Below are 27555 nucleotides of genomic sequence, written 5' to 3' on the forward strand. Positions count from 1 at the left end.
CAAATAAACCCCCAACAACAACAAAAAAAACATGAGTCCCAATCCATAAACTACGGTAAACAGGGAAACTATATAAGAAACAAAGAACATGGGAAGCAATAAGAAGGAACTGCAACATCTGAAGCTGCTGCAAGGTCAAAAATGTTTTCTCTGTATGCAGCCCTCTTGTCCAGCTGCATATTCTGCCTTCCTGAATATGCAGAATGCCAAAAGCCATCAACAGTAGATAAGCACCTGGGAAAAAGCAAGCTGTTCCAGCACAATGTCGATTGTGAAACTTGAAATAATTTCTCCTCTGCTCCTTATTTTCAACCTACACATTTTCTCCCTAGAGGTAAAACCTTTTTAAAATTTAAATGGACCCTATTACCTGTACTTCTAGCTACTCAGTTTATACCTCTGAAGAAAAAGGGTCTTTTCAGGACACTGTTAAAGTGAAGGTACACAGTAACACACTGTGCCCAGATATGAGAGGAGTTTATTCCAGACAGTTTTTCAATCTCATGCCACTAGATGAAAACTAATAGTGCTTAAGGACCTGCACAGAAGACGACTTTGAAAGTTTGGGGATATTTTGGGTGTCGTTTTGTTGGGTTTTTTTGCAAAAGTGACCAGCATATTCAGTAGGCAGACCACTGTTTTCTCTCAATTATCTGTTCCTGCCTACTAAATGTTCACAACTGGACTGCTGCCACGGACGGGGCAGAGGGCAGTGGCTGGAAGATGAGGGCTGGCACAGGCACCGCAACCAGTAGCTGGCTTGGTGCCTGCCTTCTCCTTCCTACCACAGCAGTTGGCTCCAAGTGGTAGGCACAGGAGACTGGTTTGGGCTCCTGCTGAGGTGAGACAGGGTGAAGGGAAGAGGGAAGAAAATATGTTGGGTTTCTTTAATTTTGTAACCAAAAGCAATAATGCTAGTAAGAGAAAATGGGAATCGACTTACCAACATGGAGAGCAAGATAGCTCCAAAATTTCACATGGAACTGTGTGGTTTCTGAGGATGGAACACCATTGCCTAAATTAAGAAAGCTATCTTCCATCTCAAGAAAAGAAGCATAATAATCAGAATCACTTTCGCAGAAAAGCCTAACTTGTCTGACTCCTCAAGCATGCACGAAAATTTTATCTAGTCTCCTTCGTAGCAGAACAGCTTCACTAGCCAGGGATGCCGAGCTGAGAGCCCTCCAGCACCAAGGCATCTCCTCACCTCATGGTTTGGCTGAAGGTGTCAGATCATAGTGCAAAACCCCTGCTCCAGGTCTACCTTTCACATTCAGAGATTTCCCTAAAACAGAGAAAATAAAATATCATCTCTTCTAGTATTTAGAGTTGTGACACCTGAGAAATGGTAGCCAGCACGTGTAATAACACATCTGTTGCAAGACAGTTTTATTGTTGAAGTGGAGAAAAGCCTCTCTGGAAACACCATGCAGGGCTGGGGTTTTTTTTGGTGTTTTTTTTTTTTTTTTAACTAATTTTGTAATGAGGAGGTAAAGATCCAGCAGCTTAGAGCTTCAGCTCCTGCCAGCACTTAGCTGCTTATTCCAAGCCCCAAGATCCCAGTCGCACCGATGGCTGGTCACTCCTCAAGCCTGTCACCCGTGGGCTCAGAGGCCTGCAGCCAGGCAATGAGAGCACCGGCTTAGTTACAAGCTGAAAGGGCTGAGAGCCTTTAAGGAGGCCGAGACCCCGGATTAGCGAGGGTGTTTCCAAGCGGGGCGGCGGTGCCCGCCCGTCTGGGCCGGACGCGCAAGGGCGGCCGGCAGGCTCGGGCTGCCGCTGCCACCTTCTGGACACAGGCGCCATCCACCTTCCCCTCCGCGTGGAAGAGCACGACGGAAAGCGGCTTCATTTCACTCCCTAGTCCTGCTTTTGCGGGTTCCTCCCCGCCTCCCTTTGAACCCCTCAGTCATGTAGCACATAACTGAGGGGGAGCAGCCCCCACAGGGCAGCAGCAGAATCCAAGCCGGGTGCACGGTGCATCCAGCCTGCTGTGGAAAAGTATGTACCACAAGCTCACAAAAACGTTCCCGGTTTTAGCATTTTGTTTTCTTCAAGCACTTCTGTGAAACAGCCAAGCCTGGCAGAAGTAACACAAGACTCATTTAAGAAACACCTGTCCACTTTAGGGATGAAAAGCAGGGGTATGTAAGGGCACCCATGTAAATGCCAGAAGTGCCGTCTCAGGGGCTCAGAGTGTTTATTTGAGCAAGGACGAGCCTGTGGAGAGGGGTCTGACTTGCCTTGGGGGCTGGTTAGCTTTAGTGGCCATGTACGAGTGCAGATATGAAATCCTGCCATTTATGCCAACAGCAGTTGTGTTGTCGCAGAGAACTGTGGCCTTTAACATCCAAAACACAAACTGTTGCATGTGGTTACACCACAGGCATTTCTGAGAGCAAGGCTAAGGTTAGAGAGGCCACCTCATTCTGAAACAATCCAAAATTATATCTCACATGTACAGCAGCTGCAGTTCTTTCTATTTCTTATAGCTGCAGAGTGGGACTTGACTGCTGTCTTCCAAGAGGCAAATGGGATACATACACCCAACACAGTCCTCAAAACTGGCTTGCAGAATAAGCTTGGGAGCTGCTTTCAGTGCAGAGAAGATGTCTCCAAGGAATGGTTTAAAGAGCACAATTAGGAGTGGTAGGCCAGAAAAAAGCTGTGAGGTTGGAAAAAAATGTCTGAACCAGTAGAAAGCAAAGAGGAGCCAAAGAAGAAGCTATGGGGACAGTCAGGAAGCAGGCAGCAATAAAAAGCTGCAGGCTGCAGAGTGCAGTCTGCAGGGCACCACACTGAAGACCTGTTGTTTTGCCCCAAACTAAGATGGAACTTAAGAAATATGGACTTTGAACCTGTCAAATGCATGCAGCAGCTGCAAGCATGCAGCATGTAAAACAAAGGGCCTCAATTTAGTGGCAGCTTTTTTAGGGATTACTATAACATGAGACAGTGGCAGTAGAGGCAATGGGCCTTATGAAATGTACACATAATAAAATGTCATCTATAATGGGAACATGAACAATCTCAGTATTATATAAATGCTGCTGCACTTCTATATTGCAAATAACACACCTGTTTCCATTTCAGAGGATTGGGCTCAGAAGTAATGTGGAGTCGGGCTGAAGGACCCATAAAGCAAATGTGCAGCAACAGTAAGGCAATACATTTATTTCAGAATTAATTTCTTTTTAATTGAATTTATTCTTAAATATGCACATAGCAATATGATAAATACTACCTGTGTGGCAATTAAAGCCACACTGCAGATTTGATATTACCATGTTTCTGTAATGCATTCTAGTTTCAGATGCTGACCCATCCAGGTTGCCAGTTTTTACAGCTGGACTCTACCTGAGTTTAGATACTGCACAAAAGCCCCAAATAGATGTACTGTTTGTTTGTGCAATGGCTTCATTCAATTTCTTTTAATGTAGATTTATTAAATATAGCAATAAGCTATCTTCCACAATAGTGTAATCAGAGTAACTGATGATAACAGCAGTTTATTCATGTCAAGGCATCTAATTCCTACTGCTGTTAAGTCTCAGTTCCCATAGCCCTCCAGGACATGGAAGGATAAGGACAAATCCTGCCAGAAGTAAGTTTCAGGACAATCTGGGATTCTAAGCCCTGCAGAAAGGGATTTATAAATGCACTTCTCTCTAGGACTGCTATATACACTGTTGTATGATTTATAACAAAAGGCATCACCAAAGTACTTCCACTCTCATTGAACATCATCTCTATTTGTAAATTTTATAATTTCTGGTCTGTATAGATTTTTTAAGCATCTCTAGCATGCAAGCAGCTGTTTAATGCATTTCGACCCCAAAGCAGGGAATTTGCACAAGTGTTCCTACTAGAATGTTTGTCCTTTCGTGTCCATGCATTAGGGCTCTGTTTAAAATCTGTCCATGTCCCTAATCTCCCTGGGGAGATTTCTCTGAATATTCAATGCTAGTCCACAGTCTGTAACAAAAAGATGGAGGAAAAAAAAAAAAAGAGAGACAGAGAATAGTGTTTATGCATAAAATTCAAGAGCCTTTTCACATAAAAAAACATATGCACACACAAAAGCACCTCCACTACAGAGCCTGGCATTTCCACAGCAAAGATCTGACAGTGTGTTCAGTTTTTCAAGTTAACTAATTTACAATAAGGGCATCAGACATCTGAGCTCCAGATGCACTCATTCAGGCAGCCAAAGCCATAAATAAAATAGAAAAGAATCCTCTTACCCTAACACAGATTTTATAGAGATGTGTTGAAGGCTTAGCAGATGGGTTTTGCTGTCTCAGCTTTTACCTGTGTAACAAAATAAATGTTTAAAGCTGCTTACTGGCTTCTTCAATTCAAGACCTTTGCATTTGCTCCCATACGCTCCCATGAAGATACAGCTAATTTAAACAATAAGCAAAATCTTACTCACTGGGGACACTGATGGCAAAACTCCCATTGGCTCCAGCAGGCTCTGGGTGTTGCTCCACATAAATACAATTGGCTGAACTTGGCTAATAGCATAGCCAATACTATAATTGAATTTATATTCTTCAATCTACAGATTTGCCACCTTAATTCCACTCCTGCTTTCATCCTGTGGTCCAGTGGAAGAACAAAACCAATGACACAGCTACTGTCACCAAAACTGGGATTGCTGCAGCTTCAGCCCAGGCTGCCAATCAGCTCTCTCCCACGGAGAGGTGAGAAACTCTCTCTTGAATTAGGACAAGATATCAAAATATTTTGTCATACCCCTAACTTTGTTTTGCTCAATCTACATGGTGCTCTAACAGAGTAGAAAACTGGAATAACAAATTTGAAAAGATGGCATATCACATAGCAAGCATTTCTTAGTTTCAGAAAAGTTTGCAGTTGAGAGATATCATCATACTCATCTTCATCCTCATCCTCATCATTCAGTGTAGCTATTATAAACATCTGAGCATTCTTTTGCAGCCAGTGTGCTGTTTGGGCAGACAGCATGGAAATTTTAGTCCATTTCATCCCTGATGTTTGCACTGTTAATAATGGGATATACACACAGATACACAGATGAACACACATGTGTATACAGACATGCTAAGAGAAGAAAACACTTCTGACACTTCTTATAAGGAAATTAAATTGGTGAAGACAGATTTCTGAGCTCAGCACATGCTAGAAGTGCATCCTCAAAACTGTGTATTTGGCTGACTTTAGGAAACATTGTGCACTGTGAGCAACTGTGAACATCTGGGGATGGGGCAATGACAGGGAGAGGAATACACAGTCTGGGACCAAAGCCTGCAATAGGAGGAAGCAACAGGGTCAACTCCAGGTTTGAGAGGTGGAACAGCCAGTGCACAGAACAGTCACCAAGGAAGTTGCTGGACTAATGCATGGCTTGCATGGTGTCCATGGCTGGATACATCCTTCCAGAGCTATTTTTAAGAGGCAGCACTTGACTCAAGCAGTTCTTGCAAACTAGGCTCTGCTTGTCTCTCCGTGCCTTGGCTCAGCTCCTACCCACAGTCCCTATCCCTTTCTTCTTTCAGGACCACTCCCAGATAGTGCACCCCTGATTCCAGTCACAGCATTGCTTTATAATACAACTCAGGGAAAGACAGAGGAGGAAGAAGAGAGCAGATGATGATTGATAACTCACACTGAACTAGAGAATGTACTTAGACCAAGTTTGTTTCACCAACGGCAGTACTTTCCTGTTTGCTTTACCCCTTCCAGACTAGGCCATCCCAATTCCTTTTCTCCATTTAATGGTGACAATAACTAAGTATCCAGGAAGAAGCTGTGTCACCTATCATAAAAATACAGTACGCAGTAATCATAGGAGGCTACTGTTCAAGACAAAGCCATGACCTCCACATTTAAGAATTTGCTTGTCTGTAATTCTGAAGAACACATTTATTAGCAAAATCCTGTTTTTGTAAGCTGCAAATCAAGACACAGCTTCCTTCAGCATTTTACCAGATTTCTGAATCATGAGCCCTGTAATGCACAAGATTTTGCTTCAGAAATAAAATTGCTTGTTCAACTGCAGAACACTTCAGTTCTGTCTTTTTCTACAGCTACTGCTTAGTCTTAAACCAGAACTAAACAGCTCTGGAATTATACATGCACTTAAAGTCCTCTTAGTATCTACCAGACTCAGGATAAACACATAATGATGAGTTTCTAAGTCTGATATATCTGCTCAATTAGCAGCATTTTCAGTATCTGGCTACTCTGCAACACTTGGCAGCTAAGTAAAGCAGGTCTAGCACACAGTCAGACGTGGATTTTTTTTGTTCTGGGGGGTGGCAGTACCAGAAGTTTCCCAGCTATCCCTTATTTCAAAGCAGGAAAAAAACAACAATGGCCAGCTCTGTACCAAACCACAGGTCAACAGATTTCAATAGTCCAAGGTTAAAATTGGCCTCCAGCTAGCTGCACAGACTTATCCCATAGGTATTAAACAGGAAACTTTAAAACCTTAAAAATAGTTACAGTTATGTGACTTACCCTTGTAAAAGGATTTTTATCATGTACATTAAGACTAGAAGCTTTCCTCCTTTGAAATGTTTGTGTCTGACACTTTCCCTAAAGCACAGCAAGTCTGTGTTTTTCTCTCTTGCACAGGCTGTGGGTTGAGTTTTGTTTTGCTATTCTTTTTTCTTTCACAAATCAAGCTGTCAGCAGCACGGGAAGTAATTCTGTAACTGGGACACGTAAGAGTTCTGTTCTGAGACTGCAGCGCTGCCCCCACTAAAGTCACCCTTGGAAACAAGAGCACTTGAGACTATCTTAGCACACAGTGAAAGGCTTTTTGCTATGGTTTATTTAGCTGAAAAGGAAAAACATAATTCAAGGAAAAAGCTCCAGAGCTTAGAGATACTAAAAGTATGCAGTCTTTCCTGAGCTTCCGGCTACTGCAGAGCAGTGTGTTTGCATATCCATTTCTGTGGGGACAATGCTTTTGAGCTGGAAGATAAACCTAGTTTTCTTGGACTGATATAAAAGCTAAACAATAATACACACTCCTCTCCTACTACACAAACACTATCAAAACTAAGGGAGTCCAGTCCAATACCAAAGGGCCATGCTGTGCACAGCTGACTGCTACATTACTTACTTTAGCCTGCTATTAACTTCTTCCTCTGCTCCTTACTGACTGCCCCATCCCATAGCTCCTAGATGCTCTTCCACATGTCCAGGCTTCAACCCCAGCAGATCCATCCCATCTGCCCCCAGATGCCACATCTAGCCACCACAGCCCAGCTGGTCCAGTTTACCTAACCTCGATCTCCTGCGGGGCCCTGGAGCCTATCTCCACCATCAGATGCACTGTGCTTACCCAGCCCAGCCATGTAATCATCAGTGCAGCTGCACAGCCACCAACCTGCCAGCACACATGTGGCAGACCACTTCTTGGCAACTATTAATCACATATTGCATAAGAAACAGTCCCTTAATGCAGGCAAGTCTTTCCACTCCCAAATCATGTAAAAGACATAAAAGCTTTTGGCCATGCAGAAAAGTGAACAAAATGAGTGGTAATTAACTCTCATGACTACAAAGGCGAACAACTTCAGCACTTGCAAAGGGGATCAGAGGCAGCTGAGCTGAGAAGGAACTGTAGCAGAACAAGTATTTGCCTGGGAGCAAACACTGCCTGAGTGCTTATTTTAGAATGAATAGTCATGTTAGTTAACTAGAGCTAACTTTTGAACAAATAGCTCACGTTACAGCATACCGAGGTACACTAGATGCATCCTTTGATGTACTAACTGACAACTTACTACTGATTTTTTTCAGAAATTAAAAAAACCCCACAATTTATCCTTCATAGCTGATTCTGGGTTTTGGCACAGTCTTTTCACAGATTAATGGAAATGAACCTAAAATGGATTTAATCATTGCAGCATGAGATATTTTTCTTCAGCAAGAGCATGTGGTTTGCAAAGGAAAAAAAAAAAGAAGAACCAAACAAAGTTTTTCTGTAAAGTAACACATGTGACTGTTCCTCACTATCTCAGGACAGGCAAGTTTTGGTACACTACATGTCCTTGGTGCTTCTGACCTTTCAGGACAACTGCAGCCTCTAAGCAGTGAGGATTTGGTCTGCTGTTCAGCAGCATACTATGCAGCCTGACACACCCTTCATGCCAATTACTTAAAATACCAGTGTGGACAACTAATATGACTCCCACGGTTTTCAAGAAGTAGGGGAAGAGAGCTGGAATTTGGGGACTGATTTATAAAGCAGACAGAATTAATCCTAAAAATATTAAGTCAAATGTGTTCTGATCATTACCATGAAAATAAACACATCTCATCTGGAAACATGTGAATTCAGGAGTAAAAATTTCTTTTCTATAGGAACTACTTCACACTTGTCATAAACTTAAAGGATTTGACAGGGATTGAAGATTCACTTGTCAGCTGCTATGTCCTTTAATTAGCTTCCTAACATCCACACTGACTGAAGCAGTATGTTCCCAATTTAGCAAATCAGGCTCTGTCCACTGTAGATGTAGCTGTAGGTTTCACTGTAGCTCTGAAGACCTGAAAAAGAGCATTAAATGCAGTGATTCTTCTGCCCCCTAGTAGACATAACCTACTATATACATTTTCTTCCATCCTGGCTTCTGTGGAATGGACAACAAAAGTATTAACCTAAATTCCAGAAGCTGCATAAAGTGTGTCTGGCTCTTCACAATCTTTTGAGGAGAAATTCACATAACAAAACCCATAGCTCTGCTATGACCTGTTCTTGTATCTCCTATTTTATTTCAGGTCCACAGGAAACTTCACCACATACATTCATTCATAACTTCATATCCATACCAGAGTTAGGTATGGATAGCTTTGTTTGCAAAGCACTTGACAGAACTTTGGGGTTCACACACAACTCAGACCCCGACTGTTTAACGCAGCCAAAACTTCTTCACCCCTGTTTTGCACTCTCACCTGTAATGTGGAGATGATAAAATTCTTCAACCTTTCCAGCTAAATACTCTTCTACTTTTTACATGGTACACTCCTTAGGACAGAGGATCAACCACATACTCACCCAGAACCCAGCACAAATTACTCTTTAATTTAACTCTTTGAGATATCTGGGTAAGAATCAGCCCCTAAGATGTTAACCAGCTTTTGTTTAACAGCATTTTTAAAGTACAAACCAACTGTAAATCAGACCAGGCAGAATCTCACTTTGGGTCATTAGGTTTACCTCGTTTCTATCCTCCTGTCTTTCTATGCTCTGGGTGATTCCAGGCAAGTTTCTTGCTGCTCTCTTACACCTGTTTTTGCCGTCTTACACTTTTGGAGCCATGCAAGAAACTGTAATAACAATACTAACTGCTCAGCTTTGACAGGACACAGCTATTTTTACTGGATTACTTTTCTGGCACAGGATTTAAAGCACCAAATGATTTGACACCTGTAATTTTATACTTGGAATAACACAAGGTATTCATACTTCTTTTGTAATGTAAGATAAAAGCAAACTCTACATATGTTCTCATTCCAGTGCTGCTGTTGGACAGCTATTTGCCCAAGGAGAAAAAAGTACTGTTACATTACAGAATATGTGGAAAAGTAAAAGCTATGGAAAAGAAATCATTAAATAGCTAACTTATTCCCCCGCTAGCACTAGACTGTTCCCTGCAGCATGTTTCAGAGTGTTTTGTCCAGTCTGGTTTTACAAGTTTCACATTACTTTCATTTATATATTTAATATAGCATCAGGTTCAATGTGGCTTGGTGCTGCTTATTTTCCTTGTCTTTCAACTACAAGACTCAGCGCTAGACCAGCTGTTCATATAGACTCAGCTCCAAAACTACTGAAAAAATATCTGGACTCTTTCCACTGACTTCAACAGGCTTTGGATCAGGCTCAGGAAAAGACGATGAATACATTTCATGTAAGACTAAGCAGGTTACAATCAGCAAAGCAGAAAGAGGATTATCTGTGTACAATACACAGGCACGTTACCCTGCGTGCTGAAATGCCTGCCTAGCACACTTTCACTTTCATGGAGAGAAAGGGTCAGATTCCTTTCTGGTACTCTGCCATCAAGTCAAAGCTATCATGCAAGGAATGAGTGTGATCTGGAATCCACCCAGCTAACCTCATTATAACTGGGATTTTCCTAAACTAGAGGTGAGAAAATATATTTTCTAAAATTGCAAAACCAGTAAGCAAATCATAGAAAAATGGAATGGTCTGCATTGAAAAGGACCTTAAAGGTTGTCTAGTTACAATGCCTCCACTCACCCCCCATGGGCTTTTTGCTTTTCAGTGAAGTTTGGGTCTTTAGGGACTCTATGGAATGAGTATCAGGAAAAACACAATGGATCTTGTCTCTGTCAGGGAAGGATAAACTCTCTTTTACTTCAGAAACTAAAATAGGTCATATTTGGTTTAAGACTCACATATCTAGACCTTCACTTTCTGTAGCAGGCCCAGGGCCTGCAAGGCTTTCTTGGAGGCCTGAAGCCCAAGATAGGAGATGCCAAGTCAGCATGACTGGGCCTTAGAAGCCCCTCTTCCACCTTCAGACCCTTGCTTATCTCTCTGTAATACTATAGGTCACTTTCCCTTGACCCTTACTATTGTACAATTTCCAAAACCCCTGTACTCTATATAAACCCCTACTTCTGCCCAGTTCAGTAGAAGAGCTGTCACTGAGAACCTTCGTGGAAGACTCCAATAAAGAATTTCTTTGGAACCTCACATGGCCTTCTCCTCTCTCTCCCTGTGTCTGCTGTGGCACCTAGCAAGCTAAAGAGCTGAAACCACAAATGAGCTGATAATCAATAAGAGCTGATATCACTTGAGCTTGCTGAGGTTGCCTGCGCCTGGGAGCTGCTTGGGAACTCGGACAGGCTGTGCTGAGCAGGATTGAGCTATCCAGACCACTGCAGCCCACCAAGAATACCCTGGTGAAGCCGCCATTAACTTTCTGTCACCAAAACAGATGGACAATCCCAAATCAATTTGTGCATATTTTATGGAGCACTGATACTACAACATCTCCCCACTGTGTATGCTTTGAGAGCATGACTTCTGAAAGCTAGAACGCCTCTTATCAAGGATTATTCTACCAGGGATTTATTCTGAACAATACCTTCAAATGGAGATGGTGGTGAGCAGTTATTCTTCCCACCCTTTCTAAGTTCATAGTAAAATGCGTCAGTGTTAGGGATGTTCTCAGATGCCGAGAATGCTTTAATCAACCACTTTTTTTTCTGCTCCTTCTGTTCCCTAGGGACAGGGAACTTCATGGCAACGCGTTGTTGTACAATGTGTACAGTTATAACCTACACTAAAAGTATGCCATTAATGAACAAACACTGGGTGTGTGTGTGTCAAGCAGATGAGAATGTTCTTTTGATCTTCTGAGCTCCACCACTGTGGCAGACAGGTGTCTAAACTGCTTTATTAATGCACTGAAGTCTTCCATCATTTCCCAAACAATACTGAAGGAAAAACCAGAATTTCATCATAGTGTGAATTTATGTTCTAGTTCAAATCTAGCTAGAAGTAGGGGGAGAAAAATAAATTATTTCTTTAGCTCTTAATTTTCTAGGGGGTTGGGAGGAATTTTTAATGTGCTTGACACTCTGAGGCAGCCAACAGAAGCTTCTCAAATTTCTGTTTAATTTCAAAGCAGCTTCCACAAAACATGGGAAGTGTATTTAGGTAAAATTTTGAACTAATTCAACAGAGCAATATAATGGATTCAAAGAATTTTTGAGGATAACATAGAATCAGTAGAAGCATGTTTAAAAATCATAAAGGTTTATGGACACGATTATAGCAATGGTTTTAGCATCCAATATATGAACAGCAGTGAAAAACAACCCAACTGGTGTAAGGCCACTGAAACATATGGAAGAAAGTTTATATACAAATGCCTGTAGGAAAGCAATGTAGAAAATCCTTGATAACCCTTCCAAATATATTATTCTAATGTGGTGATGTGATGAAAAACTGAATCCACCCAAATTTTCCCAGACTGAATGGTATTTCCAAGGAGAAGAGAAAAAGAGTCAATGTAGGACCTCTATTCTGTAAAAGAAACAAACCAAATTACCCTTCATAGGCAGCTAAGCTGATCTATCAAGTCATTTGCAAAAGTGAGAGGTCAGGTCTCTCAATCTCTTTGCCATTCTCTCAGCTGCACTTGCACCATCTCAGTACTTCCCTGACCATAGAATCACAGAAATCATTTGGGTTGGAAGGGACTTCAAAGATCACCTAGTTCCAACCCCCCTGCCATGGCCAGGGATGCTACCCACTAGATCAGGATGCTCGAGCCCCATCCAATCTGGGCTTGAATACTTTCACAGATGGGGCATCTCTCTGGACAACCTGTTCAAATTTTTAACATACTCACAGTAAAGAATTTCTTCCTAATATCTAATGTAAACCTCCTCTCAGTTTAAAACTATCCCCCTTTGTCCTATCATCACAGGCCCTTGTAAAAAGTCTCTCTCCAGCTTTTTAAAGGTCCCCTTTAGGTACAGGAAAGCTGCTCTAAAGTCTCCCTGGAGTTTTATCTAGGCAGAACATCCCCAACTCTCTCAGCCTGTTGTCACAGGAGAGGTACTCCAGCCCTTTGAGCATCTTTATAGCCCTCCTCTGGATTTGTTCTAACAGGTCCATGTCCTTCTTATGTTGGACAAAGCATTTTACATAGGGCCTCATGACAACAGAGCAGAGGGGCAGAATCTCCACCCTGGCCCTGCTGGCCACACTGCTTTGGATGTAGCTCAGGACACAGTTGGATTTTTGGGCTGCAAGTGCACACTGGGTCATGTCCAGCTTCTTGTCCACCAACACCCCCAACTCCTTCTCCCCAGGGTTGCTCTCAATATATTTTCTGCCTGGCCTATTTGTGCTTGGGATTGCCCCAACCCATCTGCAACACCTTGCACTTGGCCTTGTTGGACTTCATGACATTCACAGAGGCTTACCTCTCAAGCCTGCCAAGTGTCATGGCTTCCCTCCACACCTCACAGCTTGGTATCAATAGCAAATTTGCTGATCCTTTACCTCATATCTGCCATTTAGTCAGCTATTTACCTCACTATGCCAGAGAAACCTACCCACCTTCCTGTTGTTTTTCTTCCAGGCTAATACGTCAAAGTGGCTAATGGAGAGATCCAACATGTTTCAGAACCAGGGCATGGTAAGCAGCAGAATTACCAAGACCAAGGACTCCTGAGAAGAGAAAAAGGAGTGGGGATTGTCTTTCTTCTGTGTGAACTGAAATTGTCTGAGGGTGTTTCATGGAAGAACTGTCTTATTGCAAGAACTTGTTATTAGAAGGGAAGTGGGAATTGACAGAAGTAGAACAAGTAAGGGTCCGGCTCTTTGGAGGAGTGTGTATACCAGGGTGCAAACTAGAATGGTAGAAATCCCACAGATCTACAGAGGATCTCATGGGTAGAAAAAACTGGATATATGCAGCAGCTGCAACACACAAGACTAGGAGATGCATAAAATTCATATGGAAATAACTATGTAGCTCCCCCGTGAAAGAGTGAGCCTGACTGCACAGCCATGCCTACATCAAGTCTGCTGTTTCTGATGTGTTGCACTTCATATGCACAGCTGGACAGCACAGCACGCACACAAAGCAGCTCCTGTGAGGGGCTTCATGTCCTGTAACTGCTGTGTGTGCTCACAGTGCTGACATCCAGAGTTCCCAGGCATGCAGCAACCAGCTCAGAAGAGTCTGCTCTCTTCAACCACCACACATCTGGAAAGCCCAGACAAATTTATGAAGCCCTCAAAATCTGCCTAAATATAATTTCCAGGTGCAAAGAGTAAATGTGCCTGGGAAAGGGAAGCCTGTAGCATCCAGGAAGTCCTTTGCTACCTGCACAAAAGCAAACATAGGACACCAAAAGTTTAGGAACACCTGTTCTAAAGAAGTGAAGGCAGGGCTGGAGCATAAGTCTCACATTCTTCCCGTCTTCTCTACTGACTTGATTTAGCACAATTACATTTGACAATGAATTTGAAAGGACATGCTTTCACATCATGGAAATACAAGAGACATCTTGAATTTCAGCTTCACAAATGTGCCTGTCACTGATGCCATTACAAAAGCTGCATAAGGAACTTACTTCAGGTCTAGACACCCAGGAAGAAAATAACTGTAAACGAGTAAGAGACTATTCACTAAGATGAGATTCCACCCTTCTCTCTCCTTTAAATGGCATTGGCTTACAAAATTAATTACTTACACGCCTCACAGAGACGCAGTATTTAATTAATATATGTTAACTGCTTTGCAATTCTGATGGAAGACATCATACTATTGTGCATAATGATTAATACAGTGTAAAAGTGATGGCATTTGGTGTTGCTCAAGCAGAATGCTGAAGGGATATCTAGTCAATTTCTGATTTAAAAAGGGGAATGGAGACAGAAAAGGTTTAGGAAAGCTATTTAAAACTCAGCCTAAAGAAAAAGGGAGAACTGGGAAGGAGAGGAACTAAAACATTTTTCAGAGGTATTTACTGTGTGATGTGCATTAACTCCTGCAAAACTGAAGTGTACGTGCCCACAGCAAAATCCTGGCTCAAATCAAGTACATGGAAAATGTTTCACTGACTTCAGTGAGGTGAAGATTGTTAGTTTTTGTCATAATTTCCAGCAGATGCATCCCATATGCAGGTCTGCAACTTTGCCCGGTTCCTTGTTTATAGTTTAGGTTCAGGAAATAACCTCATCAAGCTCAGGCATGCTCACCATGTAAAGGCAACTGCTCAGCTTTTAATCTTTCTACTACATCCTACACTTGGAGTAAACCTTTCCATACTCTTAATGAACTTGGACTTGAGCTACCTATTTATGTTGGTGGCAAAACTCCAATTAAATGGAAGCTCTGTGGAGATCACTGTAGATTTTGTAATAAATGTGGGAAGCAAACATCCTGTGTTTAACAGTGTATACCCCTGGAGTTAACTCATTTACTCAGAAACCTGTGGAATTTTGACTGCAAAAACATACCAAACCAAACAAAAAAATCCCCAAACTCTCAAAGTAACAGGAATTCAGGCAACTTATTTTTTTAAGCATTAGTCCTCATACCTAATAAGATTAATATTCAGAGAAACAAGTTCCTCACCACTTCTGGGTAAGGCAGAGTTAATTCAACTGAAAGCTTTGGACCTGTGAAACTCAAAGAAGAAAGGTTAAAAAGAGTAGTAAGGGAGAGGCGCCAAAATTTGAGAAGAGGTACCTGTGAGCTTCTAGTATTGAGAAGAGTAATTTTAAAGCAGAAGCCTACTACTACTTTAGACAGGAGACTAAGCGAAAATGTTCTAGGCTTCAAATTTTGATATATTTTTATGTCTGACAAGGATTGAAGACTGTTATGTGGCATATATGGGGCTCTTGGTAAGCTATTAGTTACCCTTTTCCAAGTGGTGTGTGATGGCTTCCATCTTCTTAATGTACTCCTATTCAGCACAGGAAATCTTAGAAGTACTATTTATTCTAAAGCACCTGTTAAGGTGGGCTCTCTAACCATGCTACGTGTAGAAATGTTGTGCTACAGCACTTGTAGAGCAGTTTTGTGTCTATGCAACTGCTAGACCAAATGTAATGATCAAGTTGCACATAGCAGCTCTCCCTTTCATTTGTGCTAGCATGCTATATGTTTTTAAATGTACTGCAGGCTCTGAAGCACGTAGGCTTGTAGTTTTCTCTCTCAGTGCTTGTACAGCTGTGTCCACAAGTGTATCTGTCCAGTAAAATCCAAGGAAATGTTCCTGGATGCCAGGATTAAGCTTAGATAGCTGCAGCTCTTAATAACTCACATGCAGCTCACATTGTAATTCTAAGTGCTGACAGTTGCTTTCCAGTCCTACTGGAATAAGCAACATCATTCTTCCATCTAAAACTCAGTAGTCAAAATGTGTTGGTGTATGAACTATATCATGATGCTGCTTTCAGGATCCTAAGAAGAGATGCTATTAAGGTGCCAAGGCAAAAATTCAAGCCTAAAGATTTTATTGACTAGAAGTTAAATGTGTGATAAGTCATGCAAAAACAGTGCTGTGTCACTTTTGTAAACAGGTAGGCTGTGTTTCCTTCCTCAGAATGCTCATCAGTAAGATACTTACTGGACAACCAGTACCACCAAGGCCACTGAAGGGATGCTAACCATGTATTTTGAAGAGGTTTTAATTTTGTGCAGGGGCCAGAAGAAAATTATACCAGAAATCAGAGTAAGCAAGGCTATATGTAAGACTTCGTGATGTCTGTATCATGCAGACAAGACATGAAGGATTTTCAAGATAATAGTATTCCTCATTTTTAGACCTCAAGAAAAACCACCCTCCTGTTAAGTAAGGTATTTCACGGCTTGTTTTCTTCACTGTGTGTCCATCTAAATTATCCTTGACTCTTTACCTGGCAAGGTCTGTATTTCCCCTACTGGCTTACACTTTTTCTCCCAGCAGGCTGAATAGCAGCCCAGCAGCAATCTCTAGTAAAACCACACCTGTATGGAAAGTATCTGAATTTTCTCTAAGCCTATCAAATGAATCATAATCACTCTTATCTCACATGCTTTCCAGACCAGGTTTTTGCAGTTCTCTAACGTTTTAACTTTTGTTTCTGTGCCTGGTTTTAATGTTAAAAAACTTCTTTCATGCTTCTCTCCTGCCATGACAGGACAAATCTAATTATTTTTATCTCTGGCAAGACTTGCATTCCTTCTACTTACTTACAACCTGCCAAACTGAACTATCTGTATCCATAAATGCCTCTGTACTCTGAGTTATCTTTTTATTTCAGCCTACCTCCCAGGTACCCAACATATATTTCCCAGCCTCAGGCAATGGATCCCTCATGTTACACCAAAATGAGTGTTGCTCAGATGACCGTGTCTTTTTGAGTAGTCCAGATCTTGGTGTATCACTCTGTTTACACCTTCAGTTTCTGGTGTTCACCAACACCACATAACCAGTTGCAGAGGCTCCTGTAGACTGCTAAAAGACTGAAAAGGAGTGGTGTGAAGTCTTTTGGGACTGTTTTAGACTTCTGTTGGATCTAATTTCCTTATGGATATTGCTACTTCTTATGGGTCTTCCTTCTGGAGGAGTTCAAGATGTCAATTTTAATTATTTTAATGCTAGACTGGATTCTTATAATTATTGCTGGCTATGTCTATAGCAGGAATACGCATGAGTCTGCAAATGAAAATACCCGATGCTGAGGATTGTGTTCCCACTATGGGTTCTGTGTGTGTGGTTGGTTTAGGTTAGTCCTTGCCTGCCCTCACGGACTTTACCACCATTGAGTTGTGGAGAGTGTTGAGCATTCACTGGTGGTGCAGCCTCTGAACTTCATGTTCAAGTCAAAGTGCAGTACATGGAAACAATCTGCTTCAAACCCACGCTCTTGGCTCTCACTCATTTCACATCATCAAAGCGAGAATCTGCACTAGTGCTGGTGCACAGATCAACACCTGTCAGACAGTCTGGGAGATTACTGTTGCCATTAATGAACTTAATCCACATCTGGAGAAGGCACACAGGGATGTGGAAGATTTCTATCTCTTTGTTAGTTAATGGGAGAAGCTTACAAAGCCAATCTTCAAAGCAGATACAGCTACAAATAGGAAAAAAAGAAAACATTCCCTCTTCACTTGCCTCCAGTTTGATCCATAAGAGGTCTAATGTCATGATGGCAGAATACATTTTGATGTAATGGATAATTGGGCTTACTGTGTTTATAGTGATCAAATTAACAGCAGGATTGACTTTTTATTTGGTGAAGGGAGGGGTAAGAAAGGCAGGGCAAAGACCCTATTACCTACTGTGTACCGAAGATATGTCGAGTACTTTCAGAGAGCTCTGGAAATGGGGCTATGTATTCTAGCTGGTGGTATGCTATGCAAACACTTAGTGAAAACACTTAAACACCAAGAAAAGCTAATTACTCTGCCCTGGAGGAAGGGGGTTGGGGTGGTTAAATTCAACTGCTATTACTGCTGTGCAGTTGTTAAAAATCCACCACTGCACCACAGCAGATTAAAGGGTTCTGTCACAACATTCTAATACCAGAAAAGATCCTCATAACATACTAAAAGACAAATGTCACAATAAAATACCTGGTGATGCTTTTTCAAGTTACTCACAACAGGGAAAAGACTGAACTATGCTGAACAGATAACTTGAAATTTTTCTAACATATTCCAATATTCTTGTGTATCAGGTAGCTTTTCAGAAGCATACTCTCAAGAACTTTCTATTCCTTACAATATGCTGAGTATAAAAAAGTAAAAACTGCATCTTCAAGAGGTTAGTTCCCACATTAGCCTGGTGGTCATTTAACTGCTCCTCCCAGAAACTGAGACATATTATAGCCTTTTTCTGCAACCTCCTCGGTTATGCAAAACCACAGCCCAAAACTGTAAACTGAGTCACTAACAGCAGTACAGAGAAATAGAAAAATCCAGCTAGTGCCTTTCTTCCCCCACTTCTCTCCCATTTGCTTGAATATGCAAGCATTTCAAGGCAGGTATTCACACACATCACTTGTTGAGTTCTCTTTTAGTGGCACTTGTACAGCTGGGACTTACGACAAGCAGAGAAGCCTGCACACAAAAGTTGTCTAGAGCTGATGCAGCCACCCTTCAGAACCGTGCCTAGAGCCTCCTCCTAACTCCCAGAACCACAAGTTGGGCTGCTACCAAACCGTGCTCCGAGGGCTGTGCTGCAGCCTGGGTAAGGCAGCACATGCAAATGGAGGAAGCTGCTGTGCGACAGCACTGCTCACACAGGGGAAGCTGGGCTGCTTAACAGAGAAGATGCAGTGCTGGCTAAAGCTCTAGAAGAAAAGCCAAGTGCTCTTCTAACAGCCACAGGGTGTGAGTGGGCCCATCTCTTTGTGTGAGCTCCAAATCTCAAGGTGCCTTCAGTGTAGTGAAAACAACCCCCAGCATCAGCTCTTCTTCCTGCTTGATTTTATGTTGTGGTCACAGCTGCAAAGGTAAGGATGTTATTTTGCTCCTCTGGCATTGAATCAAAACCCAGAAGTTTGTATTCAAAAAGTGGTCTAGAAAGTACTGTGATAGCAGACATGCAAAGCCTCTGACTTCTGGGGAATAACCAGCTTTGAAGTAAAATACATTCAGCAATAATCTATGCACACTTCATTAATTTCAGAAGTGCAACAGCAAAGTACTATTTAGAAAAAGCTGTAAGATAGTAATGAAGGCTTTGGGGTTTATTTTTATTTTTAATCCCAAAAGCTCCTTATCTCCCTTCTCCATGTTTTTTCATTCAATTTACAGTAGTCTAAGTTAAAACTCATCTAACAAAAAATGACACATTAAGTTTGGCTAACCTCCTCACCCCCTCTTGATGAGAATCCTTTCTTCCTTGGGGAGTAAATGCAACAACTTTACAACTGGTACCCTGCTTGTTTAAGATAACTTTCCTTTGCACTTTGTGTTTAATGGAATTTGGCTGATCTGGGATATTTCAGCACTAAAATAATTGAGATAGTGAGGGCAGCAATTTTGCCACGTCTTAAATAGCACAAGAACCTCTAGGCAGAAAGGCAGTATTTTGTTATCTTTCAACATGCACTCATCTTTCTCTACCACACCCCCAGTCAAGTTAGAGAACCCTTCACACAGGCTACTGCATGATATGAAACACCAGTTTACTGTTCAAATTTGAGTCAAAGCTTAGACTCAAAGAGTAGCTGCAGTTTAACACTGGATGATTTAAGTGCAGGTCTGAGGAGTTGTTGCTGGAATGGGGGAGCTCATGACACCCACCCTACTGCTGGGCTGTGCAGCTGCAGTGCATGCCGTGTCCAGAAAGCCTCGATGCATTGGAAAAACCAACTTTCAAAAAGCCAGCTGAACCCTAAGCCTGATGCAAGAGGTCTAGCACGATGTACAGTTGGGCGGGGGAACAGGGCCACCTTGCTGTCGCAGCCTGCTATTACTCCAGTCTTTGAGACTGTAGTACGGATTTCTGAAATTTGTTTCTGCACTTCAATTCATCAAAAAAATTGGCTCTAAAAGAAGAAACACAGGCCACTCTTCAAGTTACATGCTCTCTTCTTGCATTTAAAGAGTTCGTGTGAATGAGCAGAAAGAAAACAACTAGGCTGGAAAGCCGGAGCAACCAGCCTCACCGATAAGAAGGGATAGGGAAAATCATGTTTGCTTCAGTGATCAGAGCAGACTTAAACAGGGAAGTTTCAATTTTCATAAAGAATCAGAGTAATCCCTTTCCTTTGCAGTGTTTGAACATTAAACCTGCTCAAGACAACCTGCGTGCTTCACCAGCTATACCTGCATAACAAAGTAAATCTGACTGTAGATTCCTTACTGTGTGGATGAGTCACTGCAACCAACCTGCTTTATGTTCACCCTGCATCTTCACATTTCCGCTGGCTGTGCTCCTGCCACCGAGCTCCCCACAGTACAGGGCACCGTGGGCCCGGGCCTGTTTTAAACAACCAGAGATCTTTTCTGCCGCAGTTCTGATTACTGTCTGCATATCAGGCTTTCTTTGTAGCTTGCCTGACAAATCTGCCTCGCACTCCTCTTCTGAAGGCGGCCGAGAAGTGTCTTAAGTGCAAGTACCATTAACAGGGTCCGAGAGGAAACGTGCTCAGGCTCTCGGGGTCACTGAGCAAGCCCCCGCCCGCCTCACGGCTTAGCTGCCCGCGCCGCGATGCCACCGCTCAATGCCCCACATCTGATCCCCGCCGTCCTTGTGGGCGCCCGCCGCTCCCCGCAGTCGCCGCGGAGCTGCGGTGCTCGGGGCCCCGACGGGACTTCCCGGTACAAACCCACCCCCTCCCGCGCCTCTTCCCGCCCCCCCGTGGCCCCGACCGCCCCCCGGGGCCATTTTGCGCCGGGCCGAGCCCGCCGGCAGGGGCGGCGAGGCTCTCGTGGGTGCGGCGGTGCCGACGGGAGCGGCGGCCGGGCCCGCCCCGGCCGTGCCCCAGTCTCGGCTCCCGTCCCCACTCACGGCAGCCGCGGTCAGCGTCGGGCTCACGCGGGCGCCGCGGGCGCCGCCATTGTTGCGGTGCCGGCGGGGCGCGGCAGGGGGCGATGGCGGGAGGCGCTGCGAACGGCGGCGGGGAGGGCGGGGACGGTGCTGCGGGAACTCCTGACTCGGAAAGGACCCGCAGGGATCATCGAGTCCGACTCCTGTCTCTGCACAGGACAGCCCAAACAGTCCATATACCTGAGAGCGTTGTCCAGACGCTCCTTGAATTGTGCCAAGCTTGGCTGTGACCACTTCCCTGGGGAGCCTGTTCCAGTGCTCAGCCACCCTCTGGGGGAAGAACTTTATTCTTAAATCCAACCTAAACTGCTCCTGATACAATTCCAGGCCAGTCCCTCGGGTCGTGTCACCAGAGAAAAGACATCAGTGCCTGTCCTTCCTCTTCCCTTGACGAGGAAATTATAGACATTGATGAGGTCTCCCCTCAGTCTCCTCCAGGTTGGACAGAACCAAGTGACCTCAGGCACTTCTTGTATGGCTTCCCCTCACAACCCTTCGCCATCTTGCTTGCCCTCCTTTGGACACTCTTTAATAGCTTAATATTTTTGTTATATTGTGGTATAATGTCGTGGCAGTGCTGGGGCTGCCTGTGTCTCAAGCAGCATTTTACATGGGTCCCTCTGATCAATGGCAGGCTTGAGGGGTTTCTCAGTCTGTGCCTCACCCGAGGTGCCAGATGTCCCACAGCCGTGGCTTTGGCTGCAGAATGTGTTGTGGGAAGCCTGTGCAGAAACAGGTGCAGTCCCCAGCCAGCATTGCTGCACAGGCTTCCCCACAAATCACATCCCCTCAGCTCTGTGCTGGTCATCCAGACCACACCTGAGCTTGCTGCCCAGGATCCATTTTCTTTTGTGGTGCTTTATTATTATTTTTTCCAGGACAAGGGACACCATAAAACCACTCTTGTGCAGTCAAAATTGAAAAAAACAACAGTGTCTGTCCAGCAATCCCCAAAGAAAATTCTGGATCTAATCTGGCCATCTGATTCCACACAGTGATATTAATATTTAATTTAACCACTGCTGTCTTTAGCTCATCTTCTTCATTCCAGATTTATCCCCCTCCATTATTCTGCGTAAGCTGATGTCCCTTTTGGAGTTTAATTAAGCAAGCTATCCAGCGCTGTCTCTGAGCTCAGCACTTAGGCTCTGGTGTTTGTAAAGTGTGTGTGTGTTAGCAGTGCTGGATTACATGATCCCAAGCCTTGGCTCATGGTTTTGATTCATCTGAAATTAAATTATGAGTGTACCAATAACATCAGAGTGTGTTCTGCTGCTGTTCCTTAGTGCATCCTACCTGCTTTGATATTTATTGTACACGTTTCCTGGCTGAGTTGAGTCAGGCATTATTGTCAGTGCTCTTGCCAAGCCAGTTTGTTCTGTTATCCAAGTAGCTTCCAGCTTCTTATTTACACCTTTTGCCTTACTGTTGTGATTTAGTGGAATGCTATCTGCTATTTCATTCTCCAAAATAAAATTGTTTCTTCCCATGGCAAGCTTCTAGCAGTTTCCAGTCAACTTCTACCATCAGGAGCTGATTACATTATTGCATTGCTTTGTTGTTCCTGCAAAAAATTGAAAAGGGAGAGGTTTCTATATTGTAGCTGAATTAATTAATATATCTGCTTGCTAGGACTTGTAACACTGATGGAATTGTGGAAGGTGAGAGTAGGGAGAAACAGTATGGAAAGACAATCAGGAGAACAAAAGGACATGCAGATATGACCAAAAAAGAGACAATGAGATATACAGAACAAAAAAGGAGTGAATGGCCCAGCCTCTTACACACTCCTAAGAAGCCCTGTTAAGAGACTGTTTTGTATGCAAAACCGTGAGGTTTTTTTAATTCTTTCTCTCATCCTGCCTTTCCGCTACTGTCCCTTTTTTGTGGAAATCAGTTGCTGCCTTTACTTTCAGGGTGGTCTGACTCCTACATATCTAATTACTCTCTGAAAAATCTACTTCATACATTTCTGACCTGAAGAAAGATTTTGGGCCAGAAACTTGTCTTCAGTTCCCAGCTGTGCCTGTGTTGGCCTACCTACCCCTGCTGGCCCTTTTTCCTGGTAATTTTGCAATGATGAAAGCAGTGCAATACCCATCCAATATTGGTGAAGCTTTATTGGTACTGAAAGGTACTTATTATTTATAGATACCCCTTCTGCTATTTCTCCTCTGCTACTTCCACATGGAAAGAGAGACAGCCATTGTAAGACACCAGTATTACTATGGCCATGCTGGGGACTATTTGCTGTTGCTTCTTTCTGGGCTGGCAATTTCCCCTGCACACCTGTCACCACCCTAGGGGCCCAAGTCATGCTAGCCACTCATCTCACAGCCACAAAAGACTCTGGCCCCAGAGCACGAATGCCCCAGAGGGTGGCACCGGGCTGGCCACATGTCCCTGGCCAGCTGCCTCAGCCATGAGGGATGCAGAGCTGCAGGAGCCCACAGCTCTCTGCTGGGCTGCACACCAGAGCTCCCAGCTCCAGCTGGCAGGGCTTCAGCGCCTGCCCTGTGCCCTCTTGCCCCGACGGCCATGCCAGGCCCCGCTAGCTGCCCTGATGGTGGCAGTCCTGGCCCCCAGTGCTCTCCAAGGGCTTCTCCTGGAGCACCTTCCTGCAGCCTTTCAGTCCCTGCATGAGGCTCAGCGAGACTTGCAGAGGGGCTGCTTACAAGGGCCTGGAGGGACAGCACCAGGGGCAGAAGCTTCCCACTGACAGAGGGTGGGGTTAGGCTGGAGATGTGGAAGAAATTCTGGCCCCTGAGGCTGGTGAGGTGCTGGGCCATGCTGCCCACAGAAGTTGTGGCTGCCCCATCCCTGGCAGTGTTCCAGACCAGGTTGGATGGAGCTTGGAGCAACTTGGCCTGGTGGAAGGTGTCCCTGCCCTTGGCAGTAGGGTTGTAACAAGATGATTTCTAAGGACCCTTCCAAGCTGAGCCATTCTGTGATTCTGGGATCAGAGGGGCCAGGGACACCTGGGCTTAACTGCTGGTTAGAACCAATTCAGCAGTGTAAGTTTGGTTGAGTTCATGGAGACTGTTCACAAGCCCAGATTCCCAGTGTGTGACTTTTTCCAATACTATAGATCTGGCTGAGATCAAGGAAGTCTTGCATGCTCCAGATTCTGCAAGACTGCATTTTATTGAAAGAACAGCACAGCAGTTTCTTGTTTGCCAGTCATACGTACACTAACTGTGGAGCATTAATATGTGTCCAAACAGATATACATACTAACATGATATACATATTAAATTTATATTGTTCTATTATCATATTTATATTGTGATTATTTTTAATTATATAACACTGTACATATTTAATTATAATTTATTCTGTGTAATTATATAGGAATTAGATATAATGGTTATTTCATTTCCTTTTTATGTATTAAAATATTGTTTTGTATTAAATACAATATATGTATAATATATATTTTATAAATATATCTGTGTAATAAAAATCTTGCCTCTTATAAATGCAGTAACTACAGAGTATTAATACATATCACAGGTAGTGACATTATATATGTGCTATTTATTTTAATAAAATAACATTATAATTTATAAGCTATCACTGTAATATATATCTATTAAAACACAGCTGTTAATAAAAATATTGGTAGTTATATATACACACTGTAGTTATATATACATATATCTATCTCTCTGTGTATTCCATTCATTCCTGTCTTTGTCATGGCACTAAAAGCTGGTTCTCTGCCACCAGCTGCAAGCCCCACATGCATTCAAAGGAGAGCAACAAGGCTGGTGAAGGGCTGAGAACACAAGCCCTAAGACAAATGGAGCTGGAGTTGTTTAGCCTGGAGAAATGGAGACTCAGAGACAACCTTATCACTCTACAACTTCCTGAAAGGTTGTTGTAGTCAGGTGGAAGTTGGTCTCTCTCTCCAGGCAGCAACTGACAGAATGAGAGGATACAGTCTTAAGCTATGCCAAGGGAAATTTAGGTTGCATGTTAGGAAAAAGTTTTTTACTGAAAGTGTGATAAAGTACTGGAATCATCTGCCCAGAGGAGGTGGTGGAGTCACCATCCCTGGATGTGTTTAAAAAAAGATGGAATATGCCACTCAGTGTCATGGTATAGCTGAGGTAGTGTGAGGGCATGGTTTGGACTCGATGATCTTAAATGTCTCTTCAAACCTAGTGATTCTGTGATTCTCGGATTCTGTGATTCTATGGGCCCTGCTAACAGTGGCCATAGGCCAGCACTCTTGCCAGGCGATGGCGCAGATCAAAGTAGGCTTGCATCGCCTGGGAGTGGGCAGCTGGATCCTGCGCCAGGCTGTGGAAGAGGTTGAGTGGCTTAGCCCTTTGTACATCTGGGGGCAGCCTGATCTCCTCTGGAAGCCTCTGGTTGCCCACAATAAAATGCTTCAGGTGTTTCTCTTCCAAAGATAAGCGCAGCTGCTCCAGAGCATCCGACAGCTGAAGCAGGAAGTGTCTCCTGTGCCACCGTGACACTGGTACTGTGTGCAGCAGGTGCATGATGATGGTCTTGATGGTATGGATGGTAAAGTCCTTGCGTGCAAGAACACAGGCAAGAAGCTGCAGGCATTTAAGGTGCGAGCTGTCCTGCGGGGTCTGCCTGGCCATGTGCCTGAAGAACTTTGTCTCTGCCACGGCGTAGGTCTCAGGCCACATTGTGTTTGGGGTCTGGGCCCCTCGATGCCGGCTGCTGATATAGATGTCTGAGATGTATCGTTGCACTCCGAACAGCACCTTAACCTGGAAACTTTCTTGGCCATTGGTCAGCCTGAGGTTGCAGGAGCGTTTGGAGGGCAGCAGCACTAAATGCCAACTGCGTGACTGGGGCAAGCGCTGCCAGGTTGCTCCCACCAGTGCGCGGAACCAGTGGACAGTTTTCTTCACGTCGAGGTAGGAGCCGGTGCACAGCGTGTCTAGGAGGATGGGCTGCCCAGTCCTCCTCCTAATCACATCAGGGTGGTGCTGGAAGCACAGCATGTTCATACCCTGGTACTCCCTCGGGCACCTGCACTCCAGCTCCACACGGACACGGAAGTTCCTGCCAGGCTTCTGCTGGTCAGTGTCACGCTCCAGGTGGAAGATGTGGCCTAGGGGAGGAGTCAGGGGTACAAGTACCTGGTACAAAATTTCCTCCTCACGGGCAGTCCAGCCTTCAAAGGCACTGCCAAAACCAATGGCTTCTTGCAGCACCGGGTAGAAAGTTCCACTCAAGCTACGCTTGAGGACCGTTGTGAAATTGTTTATCAGGGCCATTGTCCTGTTGCAGCCTGTCTGCAGGTCTTGTACAGGCCACTGTATGCGCTCCTCTAGAAGCCATCTCAGATCATATGACCATGTCTCGTCCTCTTCCTCTTCCTCGTTTTCTTTCTCCTCCTCGCCACTGATCTCTGCCTCACAACTTCTTTTCCTCCACATGAACCATACAGCCAAGAGAAGAACCAACAGCCCAGCAAATGGCCAGACCCGCCAGGGCTGCAAGGCAGACCAGGGCAGGTCCCTCCAGGATGCACCACTCTGCATCAGCACGAACTGCTCCACCTCCTGCTCCAGCCAAATCCTCTCCTGTTCCTGGAACTTCGCACGCAGCTCCATTTGCAGACGCATCACCTCATCCAAAACATCATCCATGGGCTGCGGGTACTGGACTACACTTAGCAAGAACAACAACCACAATACCCAGGAATCCATGGTCTGCAGGAGGATGGAGAGAAGGCTTTGAGGGGAGGAGGGAGGGAGGCAGCTGGCAGTGGGGGCAGCAGGGATGGGAATTCCAGTGTTATGAGGGCAGGAAGGAAGGGCCCCAGAGAGCTGGGGGCAGGAAGTCCTGTCCCACTGCCCCAGCAGCAGCAGCAGCACTGTACCATGACCAAGGCTCTCCCATGAGGGGCTATCCCTGCATACAGAGGGAGAACCTGGGCCCTTGTCCCCAGCACGGCCTTCCCATCACATGTGCACTCACCGCTTGCCCAAGCAATACAGGCCCAGTCTTACATGCTGGGGCCTTTTCTAGCTGCCCCCATTGTGACACATCCCCATGATGTCACAGGTACCACAGCACATCACATCACAACGCAGCCAACTCCACTCTTTGTCCCCACCCCAGCTCAGCCACTCAGAATGGCCCCGATGTACTGGTTAGGGCTGCTTTTGAGTGAACCTTCTTCAAAGAACTTCCCTTGTTCTTTCTTTTGTCTTTCTTACCAGCTGCCTCCATTGGCAGTCTCATAGATATCCATGTTGGAAGGCACCCTTGGGGATCATTGAGTCTAAGCCTTGACTCCACACTGGTTGAGCTACCCTTAAATCTTTGCATCATTGAGGTTGAAAAAGTCCCTGAAGATCACACAGTTCAACTGCAAACTTAACACTGCCTATTCTACCAATCAATCAGGTCCCCAAATGCCATATGCACATGACTTCTAAACCTTTCTGAGGGTGGTGACTCAGCCCATTGCCCTAGGTAGCATGTTCCCAAGCTTGATATCCTTTTTGC

General features: G+C 44.2%; 2 protein-coding genes across 2 annotated transcripts in view; both read right to left on the reverse strand.

Moving 5' to 3' along the window:
- The window catches only part of LOC120505047 (cytochrome c oxidase assembly factor 1 homolog), a 52408-nt gene extending 31268 nt beyond the window's left edge, over positions 1–21140 (reverse strand). The window contains exon 1 of the mRNA XM_039715210.1: positions 21016–21140. The gene's annotated coding sequence lies outside the window, so the exon portion shown is untranslated. The remainder of the gene's footprint in view (positions 1–21015) is intronic.
- A 4122-nt stretch (positions 21141–25262) lies between these two features.
- Positions 25263–26750, reverse strand: LOC120504973 (inositol 1,4,5-trisphosphate receptor-interacting protein-like 1). The gene has a single exon (XM_039714970.1). The coding sequence runs from the start codon at positions 26748–26750 to the stop codon at positions 25263–25265; it is 1488 nt and encodes a 495-aa protein (XP_039570904.1).
- Positions 26751–27555: the final 805 nt, after the last annotated feature.

The sequence above is a fragment of the Passer montanus genome, unplaced genomic scaffold (genome assembly GCF_014805655.1).
Source record: "Passer montanus isolate IOZ18808 unplaced genomic scaffold, ASM1480565v1 scaffold32, whole genome shotgun sequence".
Classification (NCBI taxonomy): Eukaryota; Metazoa; Chordata; class Aves; order Passeriformes; family Passeridae; genus Passer; species Passer montanus.